The sequence below is a fragment of the Carcharodon carcharias genome, chromosome 12 (assembly GCF_017639515.1).
Source record: "Carcharodon carcharias isolate sCarCar2 chromosome 12, sCarCar2.pri, whole genome shotgun sequence".
Taxonomy (NCBI): Eukaryota; Metazoa; Chordata; class Chondrichthyes; order Lamniformes; family Lamnidae; genus Carcharodon; species Carcharodon carcharias.
Genome location: NC_054478.1, coordinates 115,228,590 through 115,245,178, shown reverse-complemented (window position 1 = coordinate 115,245,178; position 16,589 = coordinate 115,228,590). Strand labels below are relative to the sequence as shown.

At 42.6% G+C, this 16,589-nt stretch overlaps 1 protein-coding gene across 8 annotated transcripts in view; it reads left to right on the top strand.

Moving 5' to 3' along the window:
- LOC121285236 (rab effector MyRIP-like) overlaps positions 1-16,589 on the top strand; it is a 209,050-nt gene that overhangs the window by 123,438 nt on the left and 69,023 nt on the right. For 7 of the 8 annotated variants that reach the window (XM_041201597.1, XM_041201602.1, XM_041201599.1 and 4 more), the window contains 2 exons: positions 3,041-3,285; positions 6,001-6,084. In XM_041201597.1, the coding sequence (XP_041057531.1) occupies positions 3,041-3,285; positions 6,001-6,084 (329 nt within the window). The remainder of the gene's footprint in view (positions 1-3,040; positions 3,286-6,000; positions 6,085-16,589) is intronic. The other variant, XM_041201600.1, reaches the window with a different exon arrangement.

The following is a 16,589-nucleotide window of genomic DNA, read 5'->3' as shown; positions in this document are numbered from 1 at the left end:
GCAACATATTACTCTAAGAAACAATCCCTGATGCACTCTACAAATTCATCTTCCATGTTACCCCTGCCAATCTGATTTGGCCAGTCAATATGCAGATTAAAATCACCCATAAAAATTGTAGCGCCCTTCTTACACGCCTCCATTATTTCCTGATTCATACTTTGTTCTACAGCAGGATGACCCTTCGTGGGCCCACCCATGACTTCTTCCCCTTGCTATTCCTTATTTCCACCCAAACTGATTCCATGATCTATTGTACCTATATCACCACTGCACTGATACCTTCCTTTATTAACAAAGCTACCCACCTCCTTATGCTTTTTATCTATTTTTCCAGAATGTTGAGTACCCTTGAATATTGACTTCCCAGTCTTGGTCAACCTTCAATCACGTCTCTGTAATAACCATCAAGTCTTCATATTAATTTATTTCTATTTGTGCCATCAACTCATCTACCTTGTTACAAATACTGCGTGCATTCAGATAAAGAGCCTTAAACTTTGATTTTTTACCATATTGCTCGTTCTGTTTCTGATTTCTGCTGCACTCTTCTGCTTATATTTTCTGCCCCTTCCTGTCACACTTTGATTATCATTCACCTCTTCACTACCCTGCAGCTCTGCTCTCTCGTTTCTTTTTGATTTTTTAAGCTTCCCTTTAATTGAACCCACCCCCAACTAATTAGTTTAAAGTCCTACCTACAGCCCTAGTTATATGATTCACCAGGACACTGGTCCCAGCATGGTTCAAATGAAGCCTGCCACAATTGAACATCTCTCTCCTTCTCTAGTACTGGTGCCAGTACTCCATGAATCGGAACCCATTTCTCCCACACCAATCTTTGAGCCACACATTTAATCTTTAATCTTATTTATCCTGTGCCAATTTGCATGTGGCTCAGGCAGTAATCTGGAGATTATTACCTTTGGGTTCTGCTTTTTAATTTAGTCCCAAGCTGCTTGTTGTTCCTCAGCAGAAGCTCCTTCCTAGTCCTACCTGTGTCATTGGTACCTACATAGACCATGACAACTGGATCCTTCTGCTCCCACTCCAAGTTCCTCTCCAGCCCAGAAGAGTTGTCCTTAACCTTGGCACCAGGTAGGCAAACACAGCCTTCAGGACTCTCTGTCTTTGCTGCAGAGAACAGTATCTATTCCTCTAACTATGCTATCCCCTATTACTACTACATTACCTTCCACTTCATTGACTGAGTGCTGCTCTTCTGAGCTTGATATCAACAAGTACATTGTTGAGCAGAGGGATGTTTACATTTATTAAAGTTGTGCTGTACCTGACCTGAGAGTGATGCTGATTAGGAAAAACGATATCCTTCACTGGCTTTATTACTCCCTATCCCTATGTCTTCCTCCATCTCTACAGCCCTCTGACTATCTCCACATCTGGGTTCTTGTCATGGCACAATGCCTTCACTGCATTATTGCTGGCCATGCCTTCAGCTGTCTCGACCCTGACCTCTGGAATTCCCTCCCTAAACCTCCCTATCACTCCATCTTTGTCCTCCTTATGGAACCACTTTAAACCAAGCTTTTGGTCGCCTAACCTAACGTTTCCTCCTTTGGCTCAGTGTTAATTTTTTTTAGTTGATTGCGCTCCTATGAAATGCCTTGGGATGCTGTATTCCATTAAAGACATTATGTAAATGCATATTGTTGTTATGATAAAATGTTCTGTTCCTGAGTAGACCACTAAAGTTAACCCAATCTTACTGCATCATTTCTGGACTTGTAGCAATAAAAACAATGTTGCTAGATGGTTTTGAAATTTGTGCAATAATTATCCTTATGTTTTAAAAGCTATAACAAAGTTATTGATCAGTCCACCGGATAACAATTTTCAGGTCAAAATGCTGGAATTTCCAGCCTAACTCTCTCGTGGAGACACCATAAAGACTGTAGTGTTTAAGGGGAAGATCTACCACTGCTTTATCGGGGCAATTAGAGATGTGAGATGAATGCAGCCCCATTCTTTGTAGTTAAATTGTGAGCATATGTTTTGAAATTTAATGGGAATTGCTAGAAGTCCGTTAATGTCATTGAAGAAGAAAATCAGAATTGAAGAAACAGAAGCAGAATGCCTAGTGGAAGAGGGGGTTAACCATCTGCTTAAAATAGCCGAAATGAGAACTGCGGCAAAATGTCCAGTGTCATCTTTACCAAAAATGTTTCTGCACCTACATGATGGGTTTTCTGTCATGTACCCCCTTGATTTTCCCATTAAAATTACCAAAAGATGAATTTCAATCCCAATTTGGCCATTTTTTAGCAATAAGCGTATAGCAGAAATTACATATACATCAGCTATACATCAGCATCTGTTTATAGTATAGAACCTATTGATTTTTGGAACTTCAGAAAACTTACTCATTGGTAGTTAATATAGCAAGCCAATGTCAAATCTGTTCTAATTCATTGAATGAAAAAAATCAAAGAAGCTGTGACTGGTTGAGGCATGAGAGAAAGAATTTCCACTATTTTCCTTCTGTTTTCTCCACTCTTTATCTGACTCAAGTCTGGGTTGGCAGCCCTTTGATATTCTGCCCAAGTATCCACTATTCATTGACCTTCATTGATTTTTTTTTTACAATGGGACTGTTAACACAAAGTTGAGGGAATGCTACTGCCTCATGGCACTGTCTTGGATCAACTGATTCACCCTAGACCAGGAAATGAACATGGGACTTTCACATTCTGTGCCTCAGTATATTTCCCCATTGTATATTTAGCACCCAAGATTGTGTCAAGCAAAATTCTTCCTATTTTCCTTTGATATTCTTATTTTGCAAGGAAATTCACTTCCATGGTTTTACATAGGATTATATAGGTTTTAAGGAACATTTGATGAAGGGTTTTGAATCCTGTAGCACCCATTCCTGGAACTAAATCAAATTCTTATAAAATGCACTGGACCAATGTTGCAGACACATGCACGTGTTTCGCTGTAGAAGATGGATCCTCTAAATTCACATTAACGTCTCATTTTGTTTTACTTTGTCATTCACTTACATGTTGATTGAATTCAGACGAGGTGGTGCATCGTGAACGCAGACTTCCTCGCACTCGCTCAGTTCCCGGAATATGGACCTCCCCTGGAGAAGCAGAGCTGCATCATTCACTGCCTTATCAAAAGCACGGGGCCCCATATTATGCTGACATGGAGAGCTCTGACAATGATGAGGCTCCTGAGCATCCAGTGTATCAGCGCCACTTTGTACGTCACAGGAGTAAAAGTTCCTCACAGGAAAATTCAGGCTCTGGAGGAAGTCAGGTACATCTTCAAAGAATGCAAGCAATCTGGATTCTATCAATGTATGCAATTATGTATTAGACACAACTTTACTTCTAATTACTTTGGCATTGTATTGTAGTCTTTAGAGCTAGCAAACAATATGACAAGAGTGATGTGCAGTTGATGGGTTTGGCCAGGTGACTGGAACACTTTGATTCTATATATTAGCATGAATGACTTCCTCCTGAAAATGTAAATGCACTGCCGAAGAAAAACCAAAGCCTGTGCCTGATAGCACTGAATGTTCATAGGCATAATTTTTATCACTATAAGCATTCTGAGTTTTGAACCTGCCCCAGTTAAAATTCCAACTAGTGATTCTTTCACTCTGAGGGCAGGTTTGGGACTCGAAAACAATCCCGGTTCCTGTTTCCTGCCCCCAAAGTGAAAATTCAACACATTGTGTCAACAGTGTGGTGTTACAGTGAGTTTTAGCTAACTCCTAAACTCCTATCATCTAACCTTGGCAAAGCCAAGTAAATAGTAAATAGGGGAGGTGATGGCGTAGTGGTATTGTCACTGGACTAGTAATCCAGAGACCCAGAGTGATGCTCTGGGGACTTGGGTTTGAATCCCTCCACGGCAGATGGTGGAATTTAAATTCAATAAAAATCTGTAATTAAAAGTCTAATGATGACCATGAAACCATTGTTGTAAAAACTCATCTGGTTCACTGATGCCCTTTAGGGGAAAGAAATCAGCCATCCTATCATCCTGGTCCACAGCAATGTGGTTGACTCTTAAATGGCCTAGTAAGCCACTCAGTTGTATCAAACTGCTACAAAGTCTCAAAGAAGAAATGAAACTGGACGGACCACCTGACTTCGACCTAGGCACCAGAAACGATATCAGCAAATTCAGCCCTGTCAACCCTTCAAAGTCATCTTTACTAACATCTGGGGTTTAGTGTCAAAATTGGGAGAGCTGTCTCACAGACTAGTCAAGCACCAGCCTGAAATAGTCATCCTCATGGGATCATACCTTACAGAAAATGTTCCAGACACCACCATCACTATCCCTGGGCATGTCCTGTCCCACCGGGGGCATTCAGCTCCTGATGTCATTACAGCCTTGGTTCAAACATGGACACAAGAGCTGAACTCCAGAGTGAGGTGAGAGTGATTGCCCCCGACATCAAGGCTGCATTTGACCAAGTGTGGCATCAAGGAGCCCTAGCAAAACTGGAGTCAACGGAAATCTGGGGGAAATTCTCCACTGGTTGGAGCCATACCTAGCAAAGGAAGATGGTTGTGGTTGTTGGAGGTCACTCGTCTCAGCTCCAGGACATCACTACAGGAGTTCCTCAGGTTAGTGTCCTTGGCCCAACCATCTTCAGCTGCTTCATCAATGACCTTCCTTCCATCATAAGGTCAGAAGCGGGGATGTTTGCTGATGATTGCACAATGTCCAACTCCATTCATGACTCCTCAGATACTGAAGGCAGTCCATGTCCAAATGCAGCGAGACCTGGACAATATCCAGGCTTGGGCTGACAAGTGGCAAGTAACATTGACGCCACACAAGTGCCAAACAATGACCATCTCCAACAAGGGAGAATCTGACCATCGCCCCTTGACATTGAATGGCATTACCATCACTGAATCTCCCACTATCAACATCCTAGGGTTTACCATTGACCAGAAGCTGACCTGAACTAGCCATATAAATACCATGGCTACAAGAGCAGGTCAGAGGCTAGGAGTTGGGCAACGAGTAACTCATTTCCTGACTCCCCAAAGCCTGTCCACCATCTACAAGGCACAAGTCAGGAGTGTGATGGAATACTCCCCACTTGCCTGGATGAGTACAGTTCCCACCACACTAGAGAAGCTTGACAGGTCCAGGGCAAAGCAGCCTGCTTGATTAGCACCACATCCACAAACATTCACTCCCTCCACCACCGACGCACAGTAGCAGCAGTGTGTACCATCTACAAGATACACTGCAGGTTCACAAAGGCTCCTTAGACAGCACCTTCCAAAAGGACAAGGGCAGCAGGTAGGTGGGAACACCACCACCTGGAAGTTCCCTTCCAAGTCACTCACCGCCCTGACTTGGAAATATATCGCCATTCCTTCGCTGTCACTGGGTTAAGATCCTGGAACTCCCTTCCTAACAGCACTGTGGGAGTACCTACAGCACATGGACTGCAGCAGTTCAAGAAGGCAGCTCATCACCGCCTTCTCAAGAGCAACTAGGGGTGAGCAATAAATGTTGGCCCAGCCAGTGAAGCCCACATCCTATGAATGAATGAAAAAATAATATTGCCCTGATTTCAAGGATATAACAATCAAGACGCAAGTTTAGCGATTTTTTAATTGATGTTTTACCAGATCCCAAAATGTCGCAGATATTATCCCATTCTCTTTTTATACATTTATCTCAGTCTAGTTAATTTCTGCCTCTCATTTTCACACTTATTGCATTTTTATCCTCTTCTACATGCTTTGCTTATAACTCTGAAAGGAGATCTTTAGTGTAAGAGTAAGTATGAGGAATGGTGCAGTTATCCCAACACCAATCCTTTGGAACCATGGTAAATACGATTTATGGTTTACATTTAGCTTAACACCAAACCTTTAGATTCAGTATACGCCATTTTCTCCGACACTAAAGATCCTCTTTAAACTGGTTGAATTGCATTATGTATTCATCCTGGTGCTGGTGATGGTTTGAAACTTTCCTTTCCTACAGCTTTCAGACTTGTCTAAGCGCATGTCTTCCATTGAGCGAATGCTATGCAGACTGGAGGAGAAGATGACTCCCAGCTCTGTAAAGGTAATCAATTACAATTGTAAAATTACACTGATTAATGGTTGCTTCACAGGAGGCAAGTTAAAAATATAAAACACGCTTTGTGTCTTTATATTATGAATAAATATAAAGCATGTTTGATCAGAGACAGGCAAGGAAAGTGATTTATATAATCCCATTTGAATCTGCTGCTTGACTGCCGAAGTTTTGCATTAACAAATCCCAGAGACAGTGCTAACACTGATTTCTGAACTCATCTAAATGGTAACAAATAACTTACTCAGATGACTGTTTACCAGAAAGGTACCTAAAAGCACCCAAATGTGGATTGCTGGAGAAAGTTGGGCAAAATCTGTAACTTGCCTGCTTGTACCCCAATATGTTGGATCTCCCAAATCAATCCTGCATTGTTGCTTATTCCTTAGTGTCTATCTTGTGTTCATTTCATATGACAAACCAGAAACAAGAGAGCCTGGAACCTTCCCCTTCTTAACTGGCAAGCCCCACAGCTTATCCTCATGTTCATTATGTTTTCCACAGGTGGAAAAGGGATTAATAAAAGGATTTCTTTTTTAATTCTAATTGCTGAGTATTTGTTGATTGGCTTCTTTCAGTTGGCTAGAATGCGTTCTGTATTTTCAGCTTTACAATTGCGTGTGTGAGTGTGTAAGAGTATGCAGTTTCTGTACTTGGCAGTTGGTAATTAAGAATGAAGATTAGGCCTCAAATTTCTCCTGATTTCAACTGGTGAACAGAGCATTACCAGCACTTGCCATTCGCCAGATTTGCAGAAGCTTTTTTTTAACTCTCATGGGAAGTTGAAAGATAACTTTAGTTTGAGAGTGGCAATATTGTGAATTTATGATTGAATTTTCAGATGGACTTATCTCCTGAGGCTCTTCAACCCATAATGATTAGGCGGAATGGTAGACTCCATCTGTTTTCTCCTCAATGGATCACATTATCAAGCAGGGATTTTTATATAAGGCAAATGGGCAAGATATTGGCATCATTAGCAACTTTTCAGGCCCTATAAGTGCCTTTAGGGCTCCAAAATGTTGGCACTGACAAATACCGGATGCCATATTGGTGAGGTGGTGGGTGTCAGCCAATATTCCTTCTAATTTCCTTTTGGAGTGCGTGGGTGATTTATTAAGTGCACAACCCCTTTTGATATTTTAGTGCAGCCACATACGCAAGGCAACTTAAAGGGGCTGAGTTCTGTATGGCCTTGGGTGGGGACTTTTGGGTTGCTACATGGCTGCTCACTTACAGGGAACATTGCTGTCAGCGTGGGGCACAGTGAATGCCCAGTGGAACTACGTAGAGCAGGCAGATCATGTTGTCAGTTAGCATGCAGCACTGATGCTTTGTGGAGCTCAATACTTTAGCCAACACCTACTCTTAACCAGCTGAACACAGATTCAGAAGGACCCACACCAGTGTTATTTAAAAGGTTATCAACTACGTACAGATGATTTGCTGATTGATTTCTCCTAGCTGTTGTTTTGATTCTACAAGTTTTTCGTGAATTCGAGAGTGGTTTTACGTGGCAAAGCTTCACAGGAAGTGGTGTGGCAGTGCTGAAGCAGCTTTTGCTGACCTCAAGGTTTCTGCACAAACTAGTTACTCCCAGACATGCGTGCACTATTAGCCCTGGAATACATTATGCCTTAGAAAATGAACAAAAACCTCACAGAGCAGGACAAGTTGCTGGAAGAGGAGCGGGAGAAAGGAAGGAGACCATATCCAACTAGAGTGTTCAAGGAGCAATTCTCCAATCTCAGCCCCAGCAAGGAACAATCTAAGAAATGAAATATGCTAGCTGCTGCAGGCGCAGCTGCAACTGCAGAGCAAGACAAGGACCACATTGTCTGAGGTTGCGAAGGTGATCGTGGCGATTAACTTCATGAATTTGGTATCTTTCAGGTTGGAGCTAGAGGTATTTGCAGTTTCCTATCCACTATTGTGTGTATGGGAAGTCACTGGTGCTGTCTACTCAGTGAGGCTCTCTACTGTTGCCAGTGGAGCGACCATGTTATTATTGTAGGATTCCTCATGGTGCAGTGCGCCACTACTACACAACATCACTTTGTGGGCACTGCGTATCAGCACTGCCCTAATGTCAGAACCAAAAGAGATTTCACTCCCTTAATGTTCAGCTGATGTGTGACCATAGAGAGTGAATCATTCAGGACAGTGATGGGTATCCTGGCATCTATCATGATGCCTTTATTCTGCGGCAGCTCTCTGTGCCAGCTGCATGTGAACCATCATGGCCAACCAAAGAGTTATCACTGTGCAATAAGCTCTATCTTTTGACAACATGGCTAATGAGTTTGCAAGCACTTGACAGCATGCATACAATGAGAGCCATTTTGTGCACATGCGCGTGAAATGTGATAGAACAGACCAATGGCCTCGCTGAATCAATATTCCACTGCTTGGAGCACTCTGGAGGAGCCCTGCAGTACTCAACAGAGTGGGGTGGTCTGCTGCATGCTGCACAACCTCACCATTGTAGAACAGAATGTATCATACAATGGTTACAGCACAGAAGGAAGCCATTCTCACTGCTAATTCCTCACTGCATTCTTACAAGAGCAACCCAACTAATACCCCGTCCACCCACCATTATTTCAGCATAATCACAGAATCACACAGTGCAGAAGAGGCCCTTCAGCCCATCGTGTCTGCACCGACACGTGAGAAACACCTGACCTACCTACCTAATCCCATTTACCAGCACTTGTCCCATAGCCTTGAATGTTACAATGTGCCAAGTGTTCATCCAGGTACTTTTTAAAGGATGTGAGGCAATCAGCTTGCACCACCCTCCCAGGCAGTGCATTCCAGACCGTCACCACCCTCTGGGTAAAAAAGTTTTTCCTCACATCCCCCCCTAAACCTCCTGCCCCTCACCTTGAACTTGTGTCCCCTTGTGACTGATCCTTCAACTAAGGGGAACAGCTGCTCCCTATCCACCCTGTCCATGCCCCTCATAATCTTGTACACCTCGATCAGGACGCCCCCTCAGTCTTCTCTGCTTCAACGAAAACAACCCAAGTCTATCCAACCTCTCTTCATAACTTAAACGTTTCATACCAGGCAACATCCTGGTGAATCTCCTCTGCACTCCCTCCAGTGCAATCATATCCTTCCTATAATGCGGTGACCAGAACTGTACACAGTGCTCCAACTGTAGCCTCATCAAGGTTCTATACAACTCCAACATGACCTCCCTACTTTTGTAACCTATACCTCGATTGATAAAGGCAAATGTCCCATATGCCTTTTTCATCACCCCACTAACATGCTCCTCCGCCTTCAGAGATCTATGGACACACACGTCAAGGTTCCTTTGTTCCTCAGAACTTCCTAGTGTCATGCCGTTCATTGAATTCTTCCTTGTCAAATTACTCCTTCCAAAGTGTATCACCCCACACTTTTCAGCGTTAAATTCCATCTGCCACTTATTTGATCATCCCTCTCTATCTTCCTGTAACTCTTTCGAGTACAAACCTGTTTCCATCTGTTTCAGATGAAGTTAAATTGTTTCATAGTTTGCCATTTTGAGATTTGAACTCTTGATCTTGGGGTTATAAACCCAGTACCATAACCACTTGGCTATTTAGGCCAAGCTCTATCTTCCTGTAGCCCAAGACACTCAACCTCACTGTTAACCACCCGGCCAATCTTTGTGTCATCCGCAAATTTACTAATCCTACCTAATCCTAATCCTATAATCATGCAATTTTTTTCCCTTCAGCTGCTTATCCAATTCACTTTTGAAAACTACAATTGATTCTGCCTCCCCCACGTTCTCAGGCAGTGCATTGCACAGCATAACTACTCATTGTGTGAAAAATGTTTTTTCATGTTGCCTTTAGTTCTTTTGCCAATCAGCTTAAATCAATATTCTCTGGTTCTCATGAGAACATAAGAAATAAGAGCAGTAGTAGGTCATTCGGTCCTTCAAGGCTGCTCCACCATTCAGTAGGATCTGATGTGGCCTCAACTCCACTTTCCTGCCTGCCCCCCATAACCCTTGACTCCCTTTGTCATTCAAAAATCTGTCTAACTCAGCCTGGAATATATTCAATGACCCAGCCTCCAGTGCTGTCTGCGGAAAAGAATTCCAAAGACTAATGACCCTCTGAGAGAAGAATTCCCCTCATCTCCATCCTAAATGGGAAACCCCTTATTTTGAATGGAAACATTCTCCCAGTATCTACCCTGTCAAACCACCACAGAATCTTATATATCTCAATAAGATCATCTCTCATTCTTCTAAACTCCAATGAGTTTGGACCCAACCTGCTTAACCTTTCCTCAAAAGGCAACCCCTTTATCCCAGGAATCAACCTCGTGAACCTTCTCTGAACTGTTTCTAACGCACGTATATACATCCTTAAGTTAGGAGATCAGCCATGATCTTATTAAATGTGTTATGGCACAGCTGATGGTAAATGCTGAGTTGTTCAAATCCCAGAGAGATACTTGAGACAACTGCCACAACTATTTTTGCAATTTGTATGTTTTGAGATGCGGGCTTTGAATTCAGTAGTAATAAGTCCACCAAGCCTTACAGGTTTTTAGAGAACTAGATTAAACATCTGTTAATAAGAAAAATTATTTTAAGCACAAACACATATCTGCAAATTACTACTATAATAACTTCTAAATCCCCTAATTAATCTAACTCCCAATTACACCTCCATTAAGGCAACAGTAAAACACACAGATTTTAAAAGACCTAGCAAAGTAACACCCTGGAAAGTCGAATTCAAAGTGAGCCTTTTCTCACCTTCAATTCCTTGTAGACAGCAAGTTGAGGCTTAGAGGCTGAAGGCTTTTCATATACTTGTTAGATCTTAGACGGCCTGCCTGTAAACACAGCCCTCTATCCTTTATACATATTTTCCCTTTTGAATACAAATTCCCATTGTTTCACTATGTCTTTGGATTTTTACCCCTTTAGTAATAATGTCTATCATAGTACCAATTTTACCATTAATCTTTGGGAATAATAAACACGCTGTTCCTTAACTTCTCCTGGCTAGGTGTAATATTTCACTCCCTCTTTTGACTTTATTTAAAAATGCAAATGTCCCTTTATGCCTTACTTTCTAACCTTCCCTGTGTTTACCTACTTAACATTTCAAACCTAGGTTATCTTCTGATACATCAAAACACCCAGACCAGCTGTTTTAATTCAATTAAGTCACAGACATACACACACACACACACACACGCCCCCCACTATTACTCTATTTTACAATAAATTCCAATAACATTATGGACATTTCTATAACTTCCTGACAAATGTCGGAGCAGGCTCCAAGGGGAGAGTGGCCAACTCGTACTCCTAATTTGTATGTTCGTATGAGACCAAAACTGTACGCAATACTCTAGGTACAGTCTTACCAATGCCCTGTACAGTTGTAGCAAGACTTTCCTACTTTTATACTACTTTCCCCTTGCAACTGAGGCCAACACTCGATTTGCCATCCTCATTACTCGCATGCTTTTTGTGATTCATGTACAAGTACACCCAGATCCCTCTGTACTCAGCATTCTGCAGTCTCTCTCCATTTACATAATATTCTGCTTTTCAGTTCTTTCTGTCAAATTGGACAGCCTCACATTTTCCCACACCACACTCCATCTTTCAAATTTTTTGCCCACTCACTAAACCTGTCTACTTCCCTTTGCAGACAATGTGTACTCTCCTCACAACTTGCTTTCCTGCCTATTTTTGTATCGTCAGCATATTTGGCTACAGTAGAGTCGGTTCCTTCGTCCAATTCATTACAGTAAAGTCCCACCACTCACAGGGGTTACATTCCTGCGAAATCTCACAAACAGCGAAATCGTGCATGATGAACATGCTTTTCAGTGGGACTCAGTTGGATAGGTTCCAGTAATGCAAGGGCAGCATTGGTTTGTGCAGTTACTGGACAGCAAATTGTAGTACAGTACCTGTATATGACAGGTGGGGGAGCCTCTGAGCAATACAACACGTTTTGAAAATTTTAAGAAGAGACAATCCTCATTTAAGAAAAAACTGAATAACCTCAAAACTGGCAAGCAAAATCGGTGACCATTTCAAAATTGTTTCATCTCTGGACTGAGAGATTTGGGCATTTCCAGGTTAATCTCTCCGTTCGGGCTGCACTTCAGCTGCAAACATTCCAGGCACTGTTCCTCACCCCTGTCAGAAGGGTGCTTAAAAGAAGAAAATTAAATGTCCACGGCCGGGACTAATAGAAGGAATTAGCTTCCAGAGGCTGCAACACAATCTCTCCATTAAAAAGTGCTGAGGTCTCTGCTCTTTCATGGCTGCTGTCTCCTCAAGGAAAGAGGAGAAAGGCACAAGAAAACACGGATAAATGAACATTGCTCATGAAGGGCGATGCGGTGTACAAAGGCTTTAGCACAAGTAAGCAAATATGCGAACAAGGAAGTCGCAAAAGGCGGGACTTTTCTGTAATTAAGATGATAAATAGTTGAGGCCCCAGCACTGATCCTGTGGCATTCCACTAGTTACAGATTGCCAAGTTGAAAATGACTCATTTATCCGGACTCTGTATTTCTTGCTAGTTAGCCAATCCTATATCCATGCTCATAATCACTTCCAACACCATAAGCTCTTATCTTGTGTTGTAACCTTTTATGTAGCACCTTACTGATTGCCTTTGGGAATCCATATACACTACATCTACTGATTCCTCTTTATCCACCCTGGTGGTTACATAATCAAAGAACTATAATAACTAATAAGTACACATAAATTCACATTCAGTATAAATTATTGTTTTCCCCTGATATTGGTATTCTTGCAAAGTGTCCTGATGAGTGCAAGACAAAAAGCTTTGACATATGTCTCTTTCTTCGGTAATACTCTAATAAATTTGTCAAACACAAGGACCCTTCTCCAAAGGGAACAGTTTCTCTCTATCTACTCTGCCTACACCCTTCATGATTTTGAACACCACCATCAATTCTCCTTTCAACCTTTTCTTCTCTAAGAAGAACAACACCAGCTTCTCCAATCTGTCCTTGTAACTGAAGACCCACATCCCTGGAATCATTCTGCAACTTCTCTAAAACTTTCACACCTTATCTAAATACTATGCCCAGAATTGGACACAGTACTCCAGCTGAGTACGAACCAGTATTTTATAAAGTTTTACCAGAACTTCTTTGCTTTTGTACTCCATGCCTCAATTTATAAAGTCCCAGCATCCTATATGCCTTCTTAACCATTTTCTAAAACCCCCTGGCATCTTCAACAATTTGTGCACATTAGTCCAAGTCCTGCACCCCCTTTAGAATTGTACCTATTAGTTTATATTGCTTCTCCCCTTTCTTCCTACCAAAATGTATCCCTTCACACTTCTCTTTATTAAATTTTATCTGTCACATGTCCAACCACTCCACCAGCCAGTCTATGTCCTCTTGATGTCAATCAATATCCTCCCCACAGTTCACAATACTTTCAAGTTTTAAGTCATATGCAAATTTTAAAGCTCTGTCCTGTACACTCAAGTCTTTATTTATAAGGAAAAGCAGTGGCCCTAGTACTGATCAATGGGGAACCACTACTTTATAGCTCCCTCCAGTCTGAAAAGCAATCATTTACCACTAGTCTCTTTTTCCTGTCACTCAGCCAACGTCTTATCCATGTTGCCACTGTCCCTCTTATTCAAAGGGGCCTCACCTTCACTGACAAGCCTATAGTGTGGTACTTTATCAAACACCTTTTGGAAGTCCATATACACCACCACATCAATTGCCTTACCCTCATCAACCATCTGTTATCTCATCAAAAGACTCAATCCTGTTAGTTAAGCACGATTTGCCTTTAACAAGCCCATGCAAGCTTTCTTTAATTAACCTACATTTTTCTAAGTTACTTTTAATTTTGTCCTGGATTATCGTTTTTAAATGCTTTCTTACCACTAAGGTTAAACTGACTGTAGTTGTTGGGTTTATTCTTACACCCTTTCTTGAACATGGGTGCAACATTTGCATTCTTCTTCCTTATTCCACTCTTACTTCCTTTAGCATCCTCAGATGCAACGCATCAGATTCTAGTGACCTATTAACTTTAAGTACAGCCAGCTTTTCCAATACCTCTTTATCAATTTTTATTCTATTCAGTATCTCAATTATCTCTAGCTTCACTGTGCATTGGCAGCATCTTCTTCCTTAGCAAGGAGAAATGTAAAGTACTCATTTCATATCTCAGCCATGCCCCCGTAAAATCCTATCCATTTTGACTACTCTCCAGTTTTTGCACCTCCCTGTAGTTTCCATGCAAATTTATTTCTCTATATCTTTCCTGCTAGCTGGTGGCCATAGAATAGGCCCAGTAGTATAATGATATCTCTATTGTTTCTTAACTCTAGCCAAATAAGTTATATTTAAATGAAATGGCTGCCATGAAATAGCTGGCAGGTGTGCAAGCTGTAAGATGTGGGTTTGAAGCATGCAGCAGTGCTAGGTGTCTGAGAGTGCATGTGGAGCATGTGAATATCAGGTATGATTCTCAATTGATAGATAAGTGACAGGGTGTGGTGAATTGAGCGGTGTCTGAGGCTGCTGGTGCACTTTGTAGATGCAGCATTTCAAGGTACGTTCACTGACCTTGACCATTTGTGTGAGATCATTGAACTTCTTGTGGTACTGCATCCAGGTCCATCAGGCTTGACTTCTGGCATTGACCTTCATGGCAATCTCTCCCACTGCCTTCTCAGGGGAATTAACAGGATGAATGCTGAGAAGATGTTTCCCCTTGTGGGAGAGACTGGAACTAGTGGATACAGTTTGAAAATAAGGAGGCTCCCATTTAAGGCAGAGATGAGGAGAAATATTTTTCTCTCGGAGGGCAGTTGGTCTGTGGAATTTTCTTCCCCAGAGAACTGTGGAGGCAGGGTCATTGAATATTTTTAAGGTTGAGTTAGCCAGATTCTGGTTGACAAAGGCATCAAAGGTTATAGGAGATAGACAGGAAAATAGAGTTGAGGACACAATCAGATCAGCAATCTTATCAAATGGCAGAGCAGGCACAAGGGGCTGAATGGCCAACTCCTCCTAATTCTTATGTTCATATGTTCATATAATTGGAGACCCTACTGGCCCCTTTCAGATACAAAACATCTCTCCTGAGCTGCACAAAAATACTTCTACAGAAAATTGCTGCAAAGTAAACATGAGGGAAGGCAGAGGGATCCATAGTGATGGATGTGGTGCGGGAGGTGTTAGTGGTGCAGAGATGCGTTGGAGTTGTGGGGTTATCAGGCAACCCTCAAGGACAAACCTCAGGTGCGAGTGGGAGCACATGGTCAGTGAGATCAATTCCTGGAGCCTGGACTCAAGGACCTAGCAGAAGTGCGATAAGCAGTCTATTAACATCAATTGGGTGGTCTAGGTCAATGAATACATCTTCACATGGCATCTCCTACTCACCACAATACTAACCTCTCATGCTGGTCAATGTGGCATACGTCATCCCAACTTGGAAATATGTCGCCGTTCCTTCACTGTGGCTGGGTGAAAATCCTGGCGCTCCCTTCCTAAATGCACTGTGGATGTATCTACACCATATGGAGTACAACGGTTCAAGAAGGTGGCTCACCATCACCTTCTCAAGGGCAATTAGGGATGGGCAACAAATGCTGGCCTGGCCAGTGATGCCAGCATTCCATGAACAAATAAAAAAAATACACTGCAGCCCCGTCACTCAGCCAGCATCAGTCCCTAGCACTCAGGACTCATGCACAACTTTGTGCTCACACACCCACCTCTCACTACCCCCACATATGTCCAGCTGTGGGAGGTACATCCACCCAAACATAGTGCTACAAAAGCACTGACATTCTGCTCTCTGCCTTGTGAGACAGGTTGGCACACAATAGAAGGGAGCAGAGCAGAAGTGGCAGAGGTGAAGTACTCCTGCATCTCCTCAGCCCAACAGAGGAGATGGATGTCTACATCAAGGGGCCAGCTACAGCGGGGGCCATATCTTCATCACAAAAATATTAAGGATGATGGCCTGTTCTTGTCCTGGTCCCTCCTCAGCTTCCAGCACACCAACATCTTTCTGCTGATGCTGTTGCCATGGATCTTTTGCTTGTCACCCCACCCTTCCTCCCTCACACCAACTTTCCCTGTCTGAGTTCCAACTTTCAAACACTCAAGCCTGCCCATCCATAGGGGCTGCATAAGGAAGCAAGAGAGCAACAGCACAGCGCAAATGAAGAGGCTCTGTGATCAGGCACTCACAGCTACAAGCTCAGATATTCGCATTGCATGTACCTTGGAGGTTAAACTAGATTTGGGATCAGCATATGGTGAGTTGTTTGGGCATAAGTGGCCTACAACCTGGCCAAGGGTAAAGAACAGTTCATGGGCTGAATCTTCGGCTCAGTGAGCGGGAGTGGGGCCTGCTAGCTGAGGCGTAAAATGACACGGGGTGACGCCGGGCATGCGTCCCAACTTCACCGCGAGTCAGCTGTGCGCCC